The following is a 17,753-nucleotide window of genomic DNA, read 5'->3' as shown; positions in this document are numbered from 1 at the left end:
ATAAATAGCTCAAAGTCAAGCGGGTGGGGAGAGGAGGGGGGGGGGGGGGGGGGGGGGGGGACAGCCAGGCTGGGAGATGCAGGAGAAAGGGTATTGATCCAAAAACCTCAGGACATCCCAGGAGACCTACATCATGCTGACCAGGGCCTTACTGTTCGCCCTTCAGCAGGGGCACTGCAGCAGGAGTGCACACAACAGTACTGCAGCAAACACAAAGACGGAGGCAGGCTACACCCCCGTGCATCCAGCAGAGCCCACCGTGCCCGCGATTAGCACACCGGCTCTGCTATTGATCAGACACAACAAACGCCGGCTTTCCGCGAGCTTACAGCCTGACACCACATGTTCGGCGGACGCACAATAGCAGCTCTGTGCCGGCGTGAGGCTGCTGAAACATGACTTGCTCCTGCAGGATTCGAACGCGCAGCTGTTTGCAGGTCGAGCCAATGAAGGAAGCATCGGGACAGATGTGATCAGACACTTTTCTGAGCTTCGAGTACAAATGAATGAAGAAGGCAGCAGCATAGAAGACAGTTAAATTGTTAATTGTAAGTGCACCTTCATCATTTCAAGCACTTATTCTTTAACAATACTTGAATGATGAACAAGAATATCTAATTTTGTGCTTTAATTTTTACCTCTACTGATGTTAAATGCTGGAGCACATGTCAGAGTCATGGTTAGGTGAATATGCGTCTCTAAATTGTCTGTTTGTGTGAATAAGTTTATGGTCCACCTGTCCAGGGTGTAGCCTCTCATCTCCCAGTGTCAGCTGGGGTCAGCTCCGGCCACTTTATCACAAGCAGCAGACATTTAACAATCGTTCTTTTTAATTCTCCCCAGCATGACTTACTGTTTTCACAATCATTTCAATAAACTGACCTTTAGAAATCCCTTGATACACTGTGGCATCCAAGATCCTGACGTCAATAGATAAAACGTACTCTCTCATCAACAAGGAAACTGCACTTGCCTGCAGGGGAGTGTGATGTGTATGTGTGTGTGTTTTGTGTGTGTGCGCCATCTTGACACTGAGTCAGCTGGGATCAGTTCTTGCACCCCTGATCTCCGAGTTCAATAAAGTCCTGCAGAAAATGAGTGAGTGGATGGAAGCAATGTAACATTCTTTTAAAAAAAACTCCAAAAATGTGTTTATAACAGAAGTGTCAATCAATGAACCAATATCTTTCTGTCTTTTAGTGGAAAAAAAATATTTAAAAGAGTTCATGATATTTGAGAAATTTCCACTGGAATCAGTTTCTGACTGTATCATGAAAACTGCCACAACTAAACTGTTCAAGTTCATCAATTCATCTCTCAGTTTCATTCAAACAGATTCAGAAATCAGATATGTGCGCATCCTTGTATGTATATATTAATCAACAATCTATACTTTTATCAATATTAAGCATCTGACATTCTTTCTTTTTTTTTATTTTAATCTCTTTCATTAGTTGAGAAACACAGGAGAATTATGCACTGCTGAGTTATACACTCATGCTGCACTATCCTGGGTGTATCCAACGCGCACACACACACACATGCACCTCACTAAGCTCCTCATTAAGCAAATATAAGGTCACGCTGTATGTGGGCTCAGATGTGCGGATGCATGTGTGCAGGTATGTGAGCCCTTCCACTGGTGTGACATTCTCTTATCGCCTATAACTGTTCCACTGAACATATCATAATATTAAAAAGAGATTATCTCGGTCCTGTTTGAGGCTTTTCTCCAAAAGCAATCATTGCGCAAAGAGGCTTGATCCACATTAACCCTTTGTGCGCTGCAGCAGGTGCAGCATTTCCAGCTCTGTTTGCTGACAAGCCGTGATGAGGCGAGGCAACAAAATACATGCACGCTTTCTAGCTGAGTGGGCCAATAAGTACTCCGCCCTGATGTTTTTCCATGATGGAAAACTCAATCCAAAAAGATGCAAATGTAAAAAAGAGAGTAGTTTGTTTTCTGTCTGCATGTATGAGGTGCGCTGCGATCAAATTCATAAAATGTGGCAAAGTACACAGCAACTGCCTGAACCCGCCTTGTCCCTACGCTTTATCACCTGCAGTCTTACTTTAAAGTAACAGGTCGTGAGATGAGAGTTGTTAATTTTGTTAGCCAGTTGAGAAACAGATGATGAAGCCAATTACCAGAAAGAAACGGATGATGTTTGGAAGGTATACAGTATACACTGTTTTGCCTTTATAAAAGGAGGAGATGTGGGTTTTTGTGCAATGTTAAGCAGGCATTGTTCTGCTTAGACCGCTCCACTCCTTCAACCAAACACTGGACTTGGGATACAAGATGAGGAGTGCGGTCATTTGTGGGGACACTGACCAGGATCCCGCTGCTTGAACTGTCTCTCAGGATGTTTTCTCACAACTGGAACTCAAAACAACCACTTTGAGGCCAAACTATCCATTGTCCATTGTGTAACAGACTATAACTAAGTAGAAGGTTAATCCATTGGGACCACAGACGACATTTGAAGGTTACACATTTGTACATTTGTACATTTACACATTTGTACATTTGTACATTTACACATTATGTCATTTCTCCAACGAAACACTTCTTTACAATGACAGCCTCGTTCAAAGCAGAGTGTTGCTGCATACATTTTATTCCAAGTCCAAACAGAATAAATTCAGATGGGTGCAATTAATTTCCTTTGAGAATACATGAGATGGAATAGCAATGAGCTACTTCACTTAGTAAGGTGTTGGAATGTGTAGAGGTGCGGTAGTCTGTATCCTCATCGGCCAAAAATGCACTTAAGCGCGCGCGCACACACACACACACACACACACACACACACACACACACACACACACACACACACACACACACACCCAAAAAAAGTCTGGATGCTACATCCAAAAAGTAAAAGTGAGGAAAAGTCACATCCCCACCCTCTAGCAGGCATGTTTGCAGGAAAAATACAAAGAAAACAGTCTCAACCTCATGAATAAATGGTACTGAAGCAAGTTAACATGTGACTGAAGAAAACTGAAATGAACATCGATTATTAAAACGTTTTCAAATCACCAGACGTGAGCAAACTAAGGGATAGTTCAGTGATATCACAGGTCAGGACAAAACACAAGTTCACTAATTATATGTATTTGCAAACTTAAACACAATCCCAGATACACAACCAGACCTCGTTACACACCTCCATACCACTGTTTACTTCCTTCGCTAAAGTGTGTGTGTGTGTGTGTGTGTGTGTGTGTGTGTGTGTGTGTGTGTGTGTGTGTGTGTGTGTGTGTAAACAGTTTCTACATGCATGAACACAGCTATATCCAGGTGCCGGGTCAGTGAGGAGCACTATGTCTGAAATGACCCGGACGCAAGGCCTTGACAAATGTACAATAATCTCAGTCAGGATTTGAATTTATACTTTTGGAAACATCTTATAACTAAAGTGAAAATCCTAATATAACAGCAACCTCTGCATCACTTTACTGTGTGGCTGAGATTCCTCTACAGCAGGTAATGTGTTTGCCCTAGGGTTGCAAAATTCCGGGAATTTTCAAAGTTGGAAACTTTCCATGGGAATTAACGGGAATAAATAAGATATTTACAAAATTGAAGGTTGGCCCTGAACAGGGAACTTAAATATAGTTGGGGGGGAAGATATTGTAGCATAGTCTTGGCTAAAACAACCAGATTTAATGCAAGTATACTCCTCAATCACATGCACACAGCACACTGCTTACTGCAGGGCTATTGAGGCCACGCCCCCTACATGCACTGTGCATTCCTCCATCACATGCACAGGTGATTTCTTGAAGCCTGGAGGCCACACTTTTGAGCTCAAAGCAAAAGACTATTGAAGCCACACATTTGAGCCCGCGGATAATATCATGGGGTAAATATACTTACCCAAGCCCTGTTAACTTGCAAATATTAAATAAAAATGTATTAATACAGTTGTAGTAGCTAACTGGCTGGTAAGTTAGGTGCTAAATGAAAGCTATTTTTCATTTCGCTGACCATTTAAGAGGCTAGCTAATTATGGTGGTAGCTACCTCAAATTTTCTGCTGTTTCTTCTGCAGATAATACAAAATAATACGAAAAGATGACATTTCAACAGATTTATTTCAGTAGAACTTTAGTTTTTATTCTTGTATGAACAATTATTTTAACCAAAACATGAATTTCGAGTAAATACTCACCCCCTCCCCCACCCAAAGTTCTACTGAAATAAATCTGTTGAAATGTCATGTTTTTGTATTATTTTGCATGGATGTCTGCTTATGACAAAAAATATTTACATTTATGTTCGGATATGATACAGTTTGTTTAAATTGCCCCCAATTTCCAGTTAATTCCCATAAATTCCCATAATTCCCACTGAAAGTTTCTAATTTGGAATATTTCCAAAATTCCCCAGCATAACTTTCCATGGAAAGTTTCCGGAAATTTACCGGAAATTTTCCACCCCTTTGCAACCCTAGTTTGCCCAGACATTGAGACGAGATATGACCGGAGCTCCATTTATATTCAGGTAGCTCTGAGTGTGACTGGTCACCCACCAGATCATTGTAAGTATCACATGAGAGTTACAGAGCAGACAAAAGTTAAGAAAAGAAAGAAAGAAAAAAGTCTGCACTTGCATGACAGTTTCGATATTACATCAAACTGAACACCATCCATATCAGTTTATCCAAAGCAACTGTAAGGCACTGGAGCCAGGGAAAAACCAAAGTACTAGACAAAGCCATGTGTGCTCAGGAAGAACATGCAAGCTTCACATAAGACCCTGCCTCAATTTGAACCAGGTGTGATTTGATAACCATGTGACGTATGCTGTGCAGCAACTGATCACTGTGGCAGGTTTTTACCAGGAGCTTATAAAAATGGATGAATTAATTAAAACAACAGCAGTATTTTTTCTATTATAGACATCAGTCACAATAGACTGCAAAGACACAGCAGCTTCATGTTTTTTGTCCACTTACAACCAAACTCAGTCCCCTGGTATGGTGCTGCCTCAATGCGTTGATGAAGCAACTGGAAGGGAGGATTCGTATTTGCAGTATTTGTTACCTTTGTCAAAGTCTAACGTCTGAATGTTGTCTTATTACCTAATAATTTAAATGTTGCGTCCCACACATGGTGGCCCAACACAAAACATCAAACACCAACACCTCCATTTTTTTTTTTCCTCAATACTGTTACATGAACTTCACCAACTCATCCAGCAACTGGAGAATCACCTGGAAGAGAACGAAGGACGGTCTGCAGACCAGAAAGTGCAACAGAGAATCCTCCACTTTCACCTGACATCAACCCCTCTGACATCTGTAGGGCTGCTTAAATCCGAAGAAAGCACATAAAGCTCTTTGGATCATCAGTGTGTGACAGGGGTTATCCGACCGTGTAGGAATCGGGAGTCAACGCATTTTGAGGGAATTCTCACATTTGAATTTTGAGGGTCAAATCAAACATTTTAAATATAGCATGACTGAAACTTTCTCATGGCCCAAAACTGCCCAGTGGTCTGCTTGTGTCACTAGTAGCATAAATCCAAGGAAATACTCACAAATAGAACGCTGAACTGTAACTCAAAACAGCTAAAAATGGCCGCAGAGTGAAGGTCGCCTTCCCCTCAGTCGTGTGGCTGGAGAACTTTCCCGCTATAAATACCACCAGGAAAAGCTAGGTGACATAAAAGCACCCAGACATTTAATAATTGAACAATTCGTGGCAGGTGGGCGGCGTGACGGCGGTGCTGACTCATGGCTTCGGCAACTCCGGAACAATGACGCTCCAGAACAAACAGTCGGCTCTCAGCACAGCCGCAGAGTTTGTGCTGAGGCGGGAATCCTGAGGAAGACTTCGGAAGCTCAGTGGCAGGAGCACTCTGCTCGGGAAAATCCTGTTTAATATAATATGAGTGAGACCGCTTGCTCCCTCACACACTCACACACACAAACACACACACACACACACACACACACACACACACACACACACACACACATTGCTCTAGTTTCCTTCCTACTGAAGAATGGGGGAAGGGGTGTACGGTAGCTGTGGCTCTCTGTCACGACATGGTGGGATTCACGCTCCAGACGCTCGCACATGCGACACACTGGCATGGACACACACCTCCAGCTGTTTGTGTGACACCTGACGCTCCGACAGAGCACCAAAGTGGTTGTGAGAACTTTAACAACACAGGTGTGTGAGCATTCAACCAACAGATAATCATCACCCAAATCTCAGCACAGAGCAGAGAGATTACTGCATATAGTGTCGCAAACATGTTACAATTGTGCTAATTACAGATCTGTAACTCTCAAGAGATGCACTCAGTAAATGCTGGATGCAAAATTACTGAAGTCCTCAAGCATTTAGATGCAGTCCTCCTCACAATATTCAATAAAACATAAAGATGTCACACTTCACTAAATGCAAAAGTTTTCTTATATTTTCCCAAAGATACTGTATATCTAAGATGTTACTTTTTGTTAGACTGCATGCACACTCTGTTGATGATTTTGATTATCAATTATTAACACATATGGAGTTGCACAATAAACCACATGTTATGGTGTGCTTCACCTGCAGGTAAAGTCAAGACTGGCCAAGTGATTAATGAAATATGAAATTCTACTTTTGTTACCAGTGCTGAGATGTCCTACACTCTTTTTAGACATTAAAGTGGTTTGTGTTACTGAGACTTCACCATGCTCCTCCTTTCCTCTCTCCTCTCCCACAGGTAAATTCATTTAAACAAGACAATAGCTTAACAGTAGACAAAATCCCATCTCACATGAGATAACTACCCGCTAACTGATATCACTTGGTGGAGCTATCAATATCACTTTGCACTTTCACAAAATAAAAAACCATCTGAGAATAGTGAAAATGCATCTTCTATGCATCCAGAGCTGCTTGCATATGAGGCCCGATGGCTGCATTTTGCATTTCGTGTTCATGGTGCAATTTTATAGCATCATTACAATCCAGCTTTCATCAAGGCTCGGGTATAACAGAGACTATCTGATCCATATGGATCACTGTTACTATGTGAAATGCATGCAGTTTTTATCAAATGCATTATGATACGTAAGTAGACAAGTGCTCTGAATAGAAAGAAAGTGCCTAATGGTTGCAGAAATGGACATAAAGGACAGAATTGAAATAGCACAGAAAATTCAAAGTACTTGACACAATAAGTCACGTTCACTGATTAAAGGCAGCAGGAGTGACATCTGATATGTGAGGTGCTCCATCTCCATCGAGAGGAACTTGAGGTTCAGGGTCTTTCTCGAGTAAACTTTGACACATGCAGGTGGAGCTGAGGGTGGGACCATGAACCAACACTGGGATTGGAAGATAACCTAATCAATCAACAAAATTACTGTATGTTGCATCAATGATCAAACAAACTACACTAGAAAAGTTACAGGATCTACTCTTTAAGTTAAGATTTAAATTAGATTAAAAGCACTGGATGAAGATTCTAATCACTATTTTTTGGTTAACTGTTAATGTGCTCTTCCACTGGATTGACGGCCTCCCAACTGTGCACCATGAAGTATTGAGAAAAATGTCACTGTATCGAATCTCACCCCCAAAAACATTCAACATCCAACACTTACATCACATGCCAGCAACCCTGCATGGAGGACTTCCAGTACTCGGCAGCAGGGTGGAGATCGTCCCGCTGAAACCACTTCTGCTTTATGTAACTTGACCTTGCATCACTATCGAATTGTCTCTGGAAATGCAATCCAGTGTGTTTGTTGATATAAAACTCCACTTGAACTGCCCATGCTGTGTTTAATGAAGTGCTTCTCACTGCAATATTTTGAAGGCACTTCCATTTGTCTCCTTCATAAACACACATATACTCCGTAAACTGCAACACTTGAACTCAGAATATGTGGTCTTGCCGCTGGAGGTTTGACGAAGGGAAAGACAGTTGGTTTATTGAATCACTGCCGAAGAAACGACCTGCAGTGTTCCGTTTGTTTAGCTTTCACTTCGTGTGTGAGGATTTTATGAGAACAGTGATTTGGAAGGAAGCATGAATGACTCTTGAGTGAGCGTAAGAGCATGTGCATGTGCGTAGGTGTGTGCGTGCGTGCACGTGTGTGTGTCATCTCCAGCTGAGTAGCAGGATGCAGACAACCAGGAAGAGATAAGCCAAGTGAATGGAGGGAGCTTTGCGTATGTGTGTATCGAGTGTGTCGCTCATGAGTGCGTGTGTGTGCGTGCGGGGAAATCACTTCACAAAGGCCTGGAAGTGTGCGTTCCCCCGTCTACCAGCGCGGGACTCAGAGGAGATAAGCAGACAGCCTAATATTCCCCCTGTGTTTTCCCAGCGAAAACAGGAGGCGGAATACCAGCCACTCAGACTGATGCCACAGGGTCAGGCCTGGAATGAGTCCCGCTTCCACTTCTTACACACTGAATCACACACACACAGCCACCAGCTCACTTCACACTGATACACCGATCGACAGATAAATCAAAAATGTAAACATCAACAGAGGCCCGATCAGAATTAAATACAGCCATGTGGACGAGGAGACGGTCATTTGTGGAGCTTCTGCTCGGTGCCTTTGTGCATTCTACTGTTTCGGTAAAGCGGAAACACGTGAGACGAGGTTTGAGCAGGGCAGAAGTGAGAGAAGTGGATATGGGATTGGGGAGTTTGCAGGTTCGAATCCCACAGCTGATGGGTCACCGCTGTGGCTCCCTTGAGCCCCATCAGCTCCCTGGAGCGCTGTTACGCGTCGTCGTCCGTCACTCTGTGATCGCACTGCGATGTTTTGGTTTTTTTAACCCAAAAACAACTGGGATCAGCTCCATGTCCTCAAAACCCGGATTAAACAGAGCGATATAAAGGAAGGATGGACGGTAGCAATGTTGTAATGTCTTGGAGGAAAAAAAAGAAGTAATTTTTAAAGTGCATTGCCAATCAATGACCAAGTATGCTTTCTGTAAGCAAATTCGCCAAAAATGATGAACAGATTTTATCTTTGAAACTAAACTGTGACTGGCTCCATTCCCCAGCAATCTGAAATTAGATAATCCTGTTATGACAAATGGATGTAACCATTGCGAAGCAATTGCTGCACATACATAAGACCTTCTGTATCAATTATTAAAGAATTTGGGAACAAAAGTAAAATTATGTGTTTATTAAAATTTTAATATCATGCTTATCAATATTATTTAACATTACTATCAACAATTGACATAAAGCTCATCATCAACATAATCCTAGGTAAAAAAAAGAAAAAAAAGATTTTGCTGGACATACAAACTGTAACCTGCATGTATCAAGTAAAAGCAGTGATAATATATATCAGCTACTTAAGTTAATTTAATAAAAATGTTTGGTTCTATGTCTTTGAGTCTAATCAAGATACATTTCATATTTTTTGCCTTCGAGTAAACTCAATAATATGGAAATTAATTAATACCTGGTTAAAATTGGCTTAAAATCACCACCACTATACCATTAGCTGAATAATCAATTGTTTTCAGAAAGTTGCCCACAGACCACAAAGTACAGGAGGAGATGTTGCCTGTGTGGCCCATGAGCCTCCAGTTGCATGTCTGTGTAAGAGCGTCCATGCTCTTACAGAGCAAACATTCCAGTGTTAGTATTAGCAACTGCATGTTAACGGTCTTAATTTTTCTTTTCCAATAGGAAAACTTAAATGTATAGAAAGGGAAGCATGTTTGATCAAAGTGAATTGAGACTTTCTGAAACGACTTAATGAATCGGCACAATATCCATATGAAGGACCTCAGCGGGTTACTTGGTGGTTCGATGAAATGTCCACACGGACAGGTAGGACTTTTTGAAAAAACACGAACTCTAGTCGCACAGTTATAAATGGCATGAACAGACCAAAAGAGACATCTGATTTGCATATAATCTCTCAAAAAATGCATGATATGTCAATGTTGCCCGTTCTGGTCCAGAGAGACAGGGATCGCTGACGCATGTTGTCAACTTCAGCTCCTCCTCCCACAACCGCAGCATGCTGTCAATGAGCCAATACAAGTAAAAGCGCCCTTAAAAAAATGTAAGATTTACACACATGATTTTGTAAATTTACCAAAAAAAAAAAAAACCAACCTTAATTTCAGAGAGCTGTGTGTGTTTGTATAAGCTGAGGTGAGAATTCTGGGCATAAACCGTGCTCTATGTACACGGATATTTCCAGCAAATAAAAACAGGGTTATATTTTCTCACTCTGTTATTTTAACCTACAAGAGTCCTTAAACATACGTAGACTGACTGTCTCCCTTCAACCTGCCGGGCTCCCATCCAAACACACACGGCAAGTTCTCAGCATAGCTGAAAGCCACAGAGTCATGGGATCACAGTATCAACAAAAAAAAATCACACACATGCAGATCATGCACATTTACACACACACACACACACACACACAGGCGAGTGTCCAGAGTTGTCAAGTTTGTGTATTTGGAATGCGGGGAATGCGTTTAGGTCAACTTGTTGGGTGGAGTTCTAATCAGTTGGACGTATCAGGCAACATTAATAAAGTACCACAAAAACAACCGCGGACGTGCGTGTGCACAAGCACAAGCAGACACGGAGAGGGTGTAACGCCAGAGGATTCGTACTTTAAAGGGTCTGATAGATGTCTGCAGCTCGTGTGCGCTGAGTTCAAAATCTGAGCCCACAAACGAGGTGATGGGACAAGTGCAGATCTGTTCAAGTCATACATCCAACCTCAGTGCATCCCAGTGTACACTTTTACAGAAACAACAGCAAGAAACACCTTTAAGACCAGCAAAACATGGACAGAATACAGCCACAGTTTAGAGTTAATGCAAATCAACAACACATGAAAAACAGGCTGTTTTTCAGAGAAAAGCTTAAAAAAGATAACAAGACCACATCTAAATTAGCACTTAAAACCACAGATGCGTTCTCGTAGTTTTGAAGTTCATACTGCAACATGGAAAAAATGTGAAATATGGGAGCTTTAAAGGATGATTACTAGTCTCACCACTTCCCCACAGCTGGAGCAGGAGTCCTCTCCCTGGTTTTCAGGAATGATGTGGGAGATTTTACAACATGGACACTGAACAAAAAAATCCCCATTTGACTCTGAGATGCCAAATTTGCAGATCAGGAGAAAAAAAAAAACTGTCATTCCGGTTGGTTTAGACTGGTGACAGCATTAATTACAACAATTTTAGTCTTGTTTACTCCATGTTACATTTTCTAAAACTGGATCTTGCGATTTCTTTTCCGACAGTTGATATTTGGGGAAAGAGGCTCTTATCATGACTGAATCTTGAACATCCAAAACCAACAATCTTTTCACCCATCATTTCAGTGAAAACAATGCCAATATGCACAGGTCGACATGAGCTGGAAGACAGGAGGAAAGTAGAAGGCTTAATTTATAGTGTCAAATGTGAAAGATTCGAGTTTGGTTGAGCAAAGATAAAGCACTCAAGAAGAAATGAACATTTTTTCGTCTGAAAGCAATCTGTCAGGCAGCGCTGCACTATTAGTGTGAGTTCAGTGGTATTTTCACGGGAATGCCTGGTATCACCATACAGTGTTGTTGTTCCACAGCAGCTCCAGCCTCATTAAATGTCCCACTTTTTTATCCTCTGAGAAAAAGGCAGAGCTTAGATGAACCGGGCTGCTCCTCATCTCCATTGATGGTTAATTCAACATCTGCACACACCAGCTCCAGCAGCCCATCAGTATATTTCACCACTATAATTAGCAGCACTTTGCCCACAGGTGATGCACAGACTGTGTATCTGCAATAGAAAAAAAAAAAAAAAAAACCTCGACTGGGGCGCGAGCTTAGCGGGACCGTCACCGGGCTGCACGTGGCATCCATCTGTGGGATCACCACCAACACGACTTATCGGTGATGAAGGGTGGGGAAAGAGGGGCATCTGGACCAGTGTGCGCACACACGTACGCACACGAGCTGTCATCGTGCACAGAAACACGTGCCATCCCAGAGCCAGCTGTGACACACGAGGATCTGTGGAACCAGATGCGTTCTTCAACACCCCCCCCCCCCCCCCCCCCCCCCCCCCCGACACATGAAACTAAATAAAGTTGAAAAACTGAACTCACCAGCTTTGCACGGATCCTTGTAGTCAATGGTCTCCACTTTCTCCTCTTCATAGTAGTCATAGTCTGGCTCCTCGTAGTCTAAACAGTTACAAATTGTCACTTTGCCCCAAAAAGTCAAGCCGGCGAGCACGAGCGCGATCCAGCGCATCTTTGCGGCCAGTGCCAGAGGCACTCGGTCCATCTGAACACTGAAACGGGCTGGTGGCGGAAAAAAAAAGCCCTTTCTGCTCGTCTCCTTTCTCGTAGGAGATGGCAAAATCCACCCTTCGGAGAAAACCGGGGAGTTTATCGGGGCATCATGAAGACTCGCGTCCTCTCTGACAGCCGGACTGCCCGCACCGGGTCTGCGCGCAAGTTACTCTGTCCGGGTCTCCTTCATGGTGAAATGACACTGGAGGTATCTCCCCGTCCGGGTGTCACTCGATCGGTGAAGTGAGGGGTCGTCCTCCGCCGCGCCTTCCTTCGCGGATGAAGCTGCAGTGGGACCAAGAAGAAGAAGAAGAAGAGAGAGAGAGAGAGAGAGTGTGTTCAGGACTGGCTGGTCTCTGAGCGTAAAGACGCACGGCTCGGTGTCAGTCCAACACTGGAGAAACATCCGCCTCGCATATTTCCCACCGATATTTCTTGCGGAGCTCTCTCTCTCTCTCTCTCTCTCTCTCTCTCTCTCTCTCTCTCTCTCTCTCTCTCTCTCTCTCTCTCTCTCTCTCTCTCTCTCTCTCTCTCTCTCTCTCTCTCTCTCTCCTCTCTCTCTCTCGTGTCCAGCAGGGATACTGTCTCCCTCAACCCATTCAGCGCGCCGCCCTCACAAAGCTACCAACACACACACACACACACACACACACACACACACACATACACATACCTGCGCTGTTGGTCCCCCGCAGCGCACGAACCCAAAACTTTCTTTGTCCTCTTTTGTTTTTATTCACGAACTATTTGAAATCGTGTTCATGTGCAAACACCCTCCCGCAGGCCAAGCCGCCATTCACACGCAAAAACAGTCTGAGCGCCAAAACGAATTTCGGGGCTTTCTTTCTGATCTCCGGCACTAAATGCGGGGTTAAGGGGTCTTAACTCGCAAGGAAAGCGGAAGATAATGCGATCTTTTATAGTGAAAACCGGTAGCGATAAAAGTAACAAGACGGTCACAAATTCGCCTTCAGGGTTTTTGTGGCAGTTTTCTGGCGTCAAGTAGGTGACAACCAGTCTTTAAAATGCAAAAGCACTAACGGGACACCTTTATTACCATGGCATGACAAGTAAGCATTGATTATGGCTCTTTTACTGGTAGGTTAGTCTCTTTACACAGATTTTGTGCGTTTAATGTCGTCAAAAATTAGAACCAAATAATATGTTACCTTCATTTTGAATTGCATCCATTCGATTACTTGTTTTAAAAAGAGAGGATGATTATTTCCCTCTTTGACTCAGCAGTTCACACTAAAGCACAGAAGATGCTGCACGGCTCCGCCATGCACTTACGATATCTGTTCTAATCGGTCATAAATAACCTTGTCAGCAGTAGGTCGGTTCACGTGGGTTCATGATCCTCCGCTGCATCCTGACACCCAGAGGTCCGGCAGGGCGGCCCCGACTCCTCGTGCGTGCGGCGAGCGAGACCCGGCGCACCAAGGCGCGCAAAAGCTGAAGAGATGTGCTGCAAACAGCTGTGAAAGAGGCCGACAGTCAGCTGCAGCCTGGAGAATCCCCCCTCCCTGGTTTTCAATTGTAAAGTTGTCAGGAGTCATGCCTAATCTCCCAGGTGCAGCCGAGACGCACGCACACGGCAGACACGAGCAGTAAAAATAAAACGGCAGCAGTTGTTGACAGACAACCGGTGCAGCCTGTGAGCACCTTGCCAAAGGTAAATCCTCCTGAGACCAGCTTACCTGCCGAGTTTACCTGCGCGCGGCGGCGCGTCGGTTTTCCCCGCAGCCTCGCGCTCCAAAGCGGGATCCTTCTCGTGGGGGGGACTGAGGGAGGGGGAGGGCAGGGAGGGGAGGGGGGGCTCCGGGATCAGTCGGTGGGGACAGTTCTGAACGTGCCCGTCTCCCCCATTTATCACCGGGAGATTACCGGAGCGCCGTCTCTGCCGCCTCGCGACTTAATCCGACCCACAGGGAGAGGTAGTGGCGCGCTGACGTCACGCTATCAATCCAGCCGCAAGCTGTCCACCACACACGCCCCGGAGCATGGACTCAAATCCCACACACACACACACACACACACACACACACACACCGACACAGTGCAGAGGTCAACACACTCCTGAGTTTTGTCTTTCCTGAGGACATATGGGAATAAAGACAAAACTTTGATCAGGCAATAATGACAGGCGCTTCTAGGTGATGGGCGACATCGATCAACTGCGCAATTCAACTAATGGATCTTTACTATAGAGTTAGGGGACAGTCCATCTATGTACAATTAACAAAATTTGCAAAATCAGATCTCGCACCTGTACCAAAACATTCTAATTTGGTAAAATGCGCAGAAGACTGACCGATCTTTGTGCAGCTAGTGGATCCATTATTTTCCCTTCAAAATAACACAAATCAATCAATTGTGCACCTTGCCTAGTGGCAGAGCTCAGCAGCATGCATTGCTTTAACAAATGCAAAACTTTGTCAAGTATTAATGAAATGAATGAGAGAAACTTATTTGTAAGAGTTTAAGAACAGCCCGGTGAACGGTGCAGTCAGCAAGTGCACACATTTCCTCTCAGATCATGTCCCTGGTCATGTGACCTCAATTTTATCATGATTTAATTACATTGATGAACTTATCTCTATGTAGTCTGTGAAAATATAAAATTTCATAAAATTGATTTTTATATCTAACAATCTTTAAAAAAAGCCAGAACACATTTATGTACCATTAGATGTTTTGATTAAAACTGATTGAGATTTTACAAATGGCCTAACCTCTAATAGCTACAGTAGATCTACACTCATTTTGCCCCTGATAAATATTTGATATTGTTTCCTAAACAGTTTGAATTCTGATAAATGACTCCAGATCAAACAAGAACATTAAAAAACAAATTAACTGTTCTCCAGAAACAACACAATATTATCTTGTGTGTCATGTATGAGGAATTTTATCCTGATAAGGACACTTTGCAACCCACAGTTACAATATCCCAGCCATCCTTCATGTTTTGTCCACAAAGCTGTTTGGTTGCTCTGAATGATTTTTTGAAAGTGATTTTGTTCCTTTGATGCATCTTGTTACACCTTTCAAGGAGCTCAAAGTAACCAAAGTGAACAGGTTGCCATGAAAAAATGAAGGGATTGCTGCTGTGGACATTAAAAATAACAGATTTTAGGTACATTCCTATTTTTCAGTTTCATGGTCCTGATGTTAACTCAAACTCTGTATATTATGGTTGGACTGTATTTAATAATGCAAAAAACTTTAAAAAAATAAAAAATAAAAAAATAACAGATTTTAAAAAGTATTTGCTGTTCTTGTTTTCATTCTCAGTACCTAGAAACCTAGAAAAGATTCTTTTTTTCATATATTTTATATTCCTCTGTATCAACCTTGTTATTTCTGTCCTCTCTATTTGTCTCTGGTTAGGGGAATCTCATTTTGTTGAGTGACTCAGCTTCTTGTACACGTGAGGAGTGCGTCTTTCATTATTTGTGATTGGGCAAGAACTATGAGAATTTTCCCTCCGGACACTAATAAACTTATGTAAAATTAATTAAAGCCCACTTAGGTTATTGAATGTGTGTGTGTGTGTGCTCTGGATTTCCCTCCTGAGCAGTTGCTAATTAACACTGGGGAATAAGGCACTGAGTGGCGTTTGGGCCTCTCCGACCACTTAGTGTGCCTCTGTGTGGTTACCGTCCAGCCAATCTATTCAGCAAAATGCTTCCTTCTTAAATGGGATCCAGCTATTGAAATTAGTGCTGTGTGCAGGTATTTGTGTCCCTATTTAAAGCATTTATTGATCGGTGCACCTTTGAAACTCTGAAAGTACCTCGCCAGCATTCTGACCCAGCACGCTGACCACCACCACCTTCACAGCACACCACACACACACACACACACACACACACTCTAGCACACACACCATCAAGACTCAGGAGGAACCCTCAAACTGAGCAGCAAACCCCCCGAGACCCTCCCGAGTGCTGCAGTACTGGAGGACTATTATTATCTTTGTTTTCCACAAACACACTTTCCAATTGATTCAGGAGTCACGATTCCACACTCTGGAATCGTGGTCACAAAAGTTTGTGTAATTTTCACTAAGGGCTGCTGCAGTTGAACTCAGTTGGCGCCAACTGTCTGTCGAAAGACGAAAACCACGTCTGCATAGATTTGCATGTTTTTACCAATAGATGTACAGCAAAACATAGAGGCGGATTTTTCCCCCCGGGATACAGTAGTGACCTCAGAGCTAAGACCATAATAAATGTTTGACACATATTTACCAAATAGCAAAGAATGTAATCACTGTTGTTGCTCCATTTATGTTGGGTAAATAAAAATGTTTGTGCTGATATGTGAAGATCTACACCTATTTTATACTTGAAAGCAATGTATTGAACCACACAGCATCCTTGATGGAGTTACAACTCATGCCTTTTGTGAGCTAGTTACAACATGCAGCATTAATGGAAGAGTGTTAAAGTTGTTACTTCTGATTTACAGAGCAGAACAAGCTGTTCGCTGTCAGCACTGCAGAACTGTTGAGGAGTTTTTAGTTCATGTCTCAACTGATGTACGGTTTATTATTAATAATAGTCATTATAGAACTGAATCATTCCAGTTTAAATCTAAAAAACTGGATGGGATACAATGCAGTGATGTTTTAATGTAAAGTCAAGACCTGAACTAGAATATCAGTATCGTGCACTGGATGGCATCTCAAAGTCCCTCTGCAACTTTTAATTCAAGACAGTAAAAGGAAATTAGTAAGAGGCAGTAGATAAAAGAAAGGGACATGGGAATCAGAGCAGGCCAAAAGGGAAACTGAAGACAAAGCTGAGGTGATGAGGAAAAGAGGAAATATTATGTTTTCTCTCAGGCCTGCTGACGGTGATAGTGTCTTAAGTGTTTTATGAAATTTCCCCAGAGGGAGCAGAGAGGTGGCGAGAGGCATCCATCACTTCTCGGCCAAAACGCTTCAGGAAGACAGTCTGCTGACACCATATCTGAGGATGACAATGATTGGATACTGTTCAGAAACTTAAAAAAATCTCAAGACTGTTTGGTTTGCTCATTTCTGCCAAAATTTGAAGCAACTAAATTCAGCAGCCATGAGCAGTAACTGAATAACACCTCTCAAGATGCAATCTTGAAAGTTTCAAAATGTTACTACAGAGGTTGCTCTTCTGGTTCCTGGTGAGAGTGTGCACAGTGAGCACGTCAAACACATACAAACGACACACATGCATGTTATGCGAAGTAGTCTGTCCTTATGTAAACAGAGCGAGCGGAGGGAAGACGAGGAACGGGGAGGAAATCCTCTGTTTAAATGCCAAACTGTGTGTGCCATTCTCCCTCTCCTGCCTTTATTTCCTCTTTTCTACACCTCTCATGGCTGCAACTCTGCACCTTCATCTCTGTGTGTGTGTGTGTGTGTGTGTGTGTGTGTGTGTGTGTGTGTGTGTGTGTGTGTG

The 17,753-nt window shown here is 43.0% G+C and overlaps 1 protein-coding gene across 1 annotated transcript in view; it reads right to left on the bottom strand.

Annotated features, from left to right (window-relative positions):
* The window catches only part of tll1 (tolloid-like 1), a 41,826-nt gene extending 29,139 nt beyond the window's left edge, over positions 1 to 12,687 (bottom strand). Inside the window, exon 1 of the mRNA XM_030094387.1 lies at positions 12,118 to 12,687. Within this exon, the coding sequence (XP_029950247.1) occupies positions 12,118 to 12,298 (181 nt within the window). The 5' untranslated portion in view covers positions 12,299 to 12,687. The remainder of the gene's footprint in view (positions 1 to 12,117) is intronic.
* Between the last annotated feature and the right edge of the window lie 5,066 nt (positions 12,688 to 17,753).

Source organism: Salarias fasciatus, chromosome 6, assembly GCF_902148845.1.
Source record: "Salarias fasciatus chromosome 6, fSalaFa1.1, whole genome shotgun sequence".
Taxonomy (NCBI): Eukaryota; Metazoa; Chordata; class Actinopteri; order Blenniiformes; family Blenniidae; genus Salarias; species Salarias fasciatus.
This window is presented reverse-complemented; position numbering and strand designations above follow the sequence as displayed.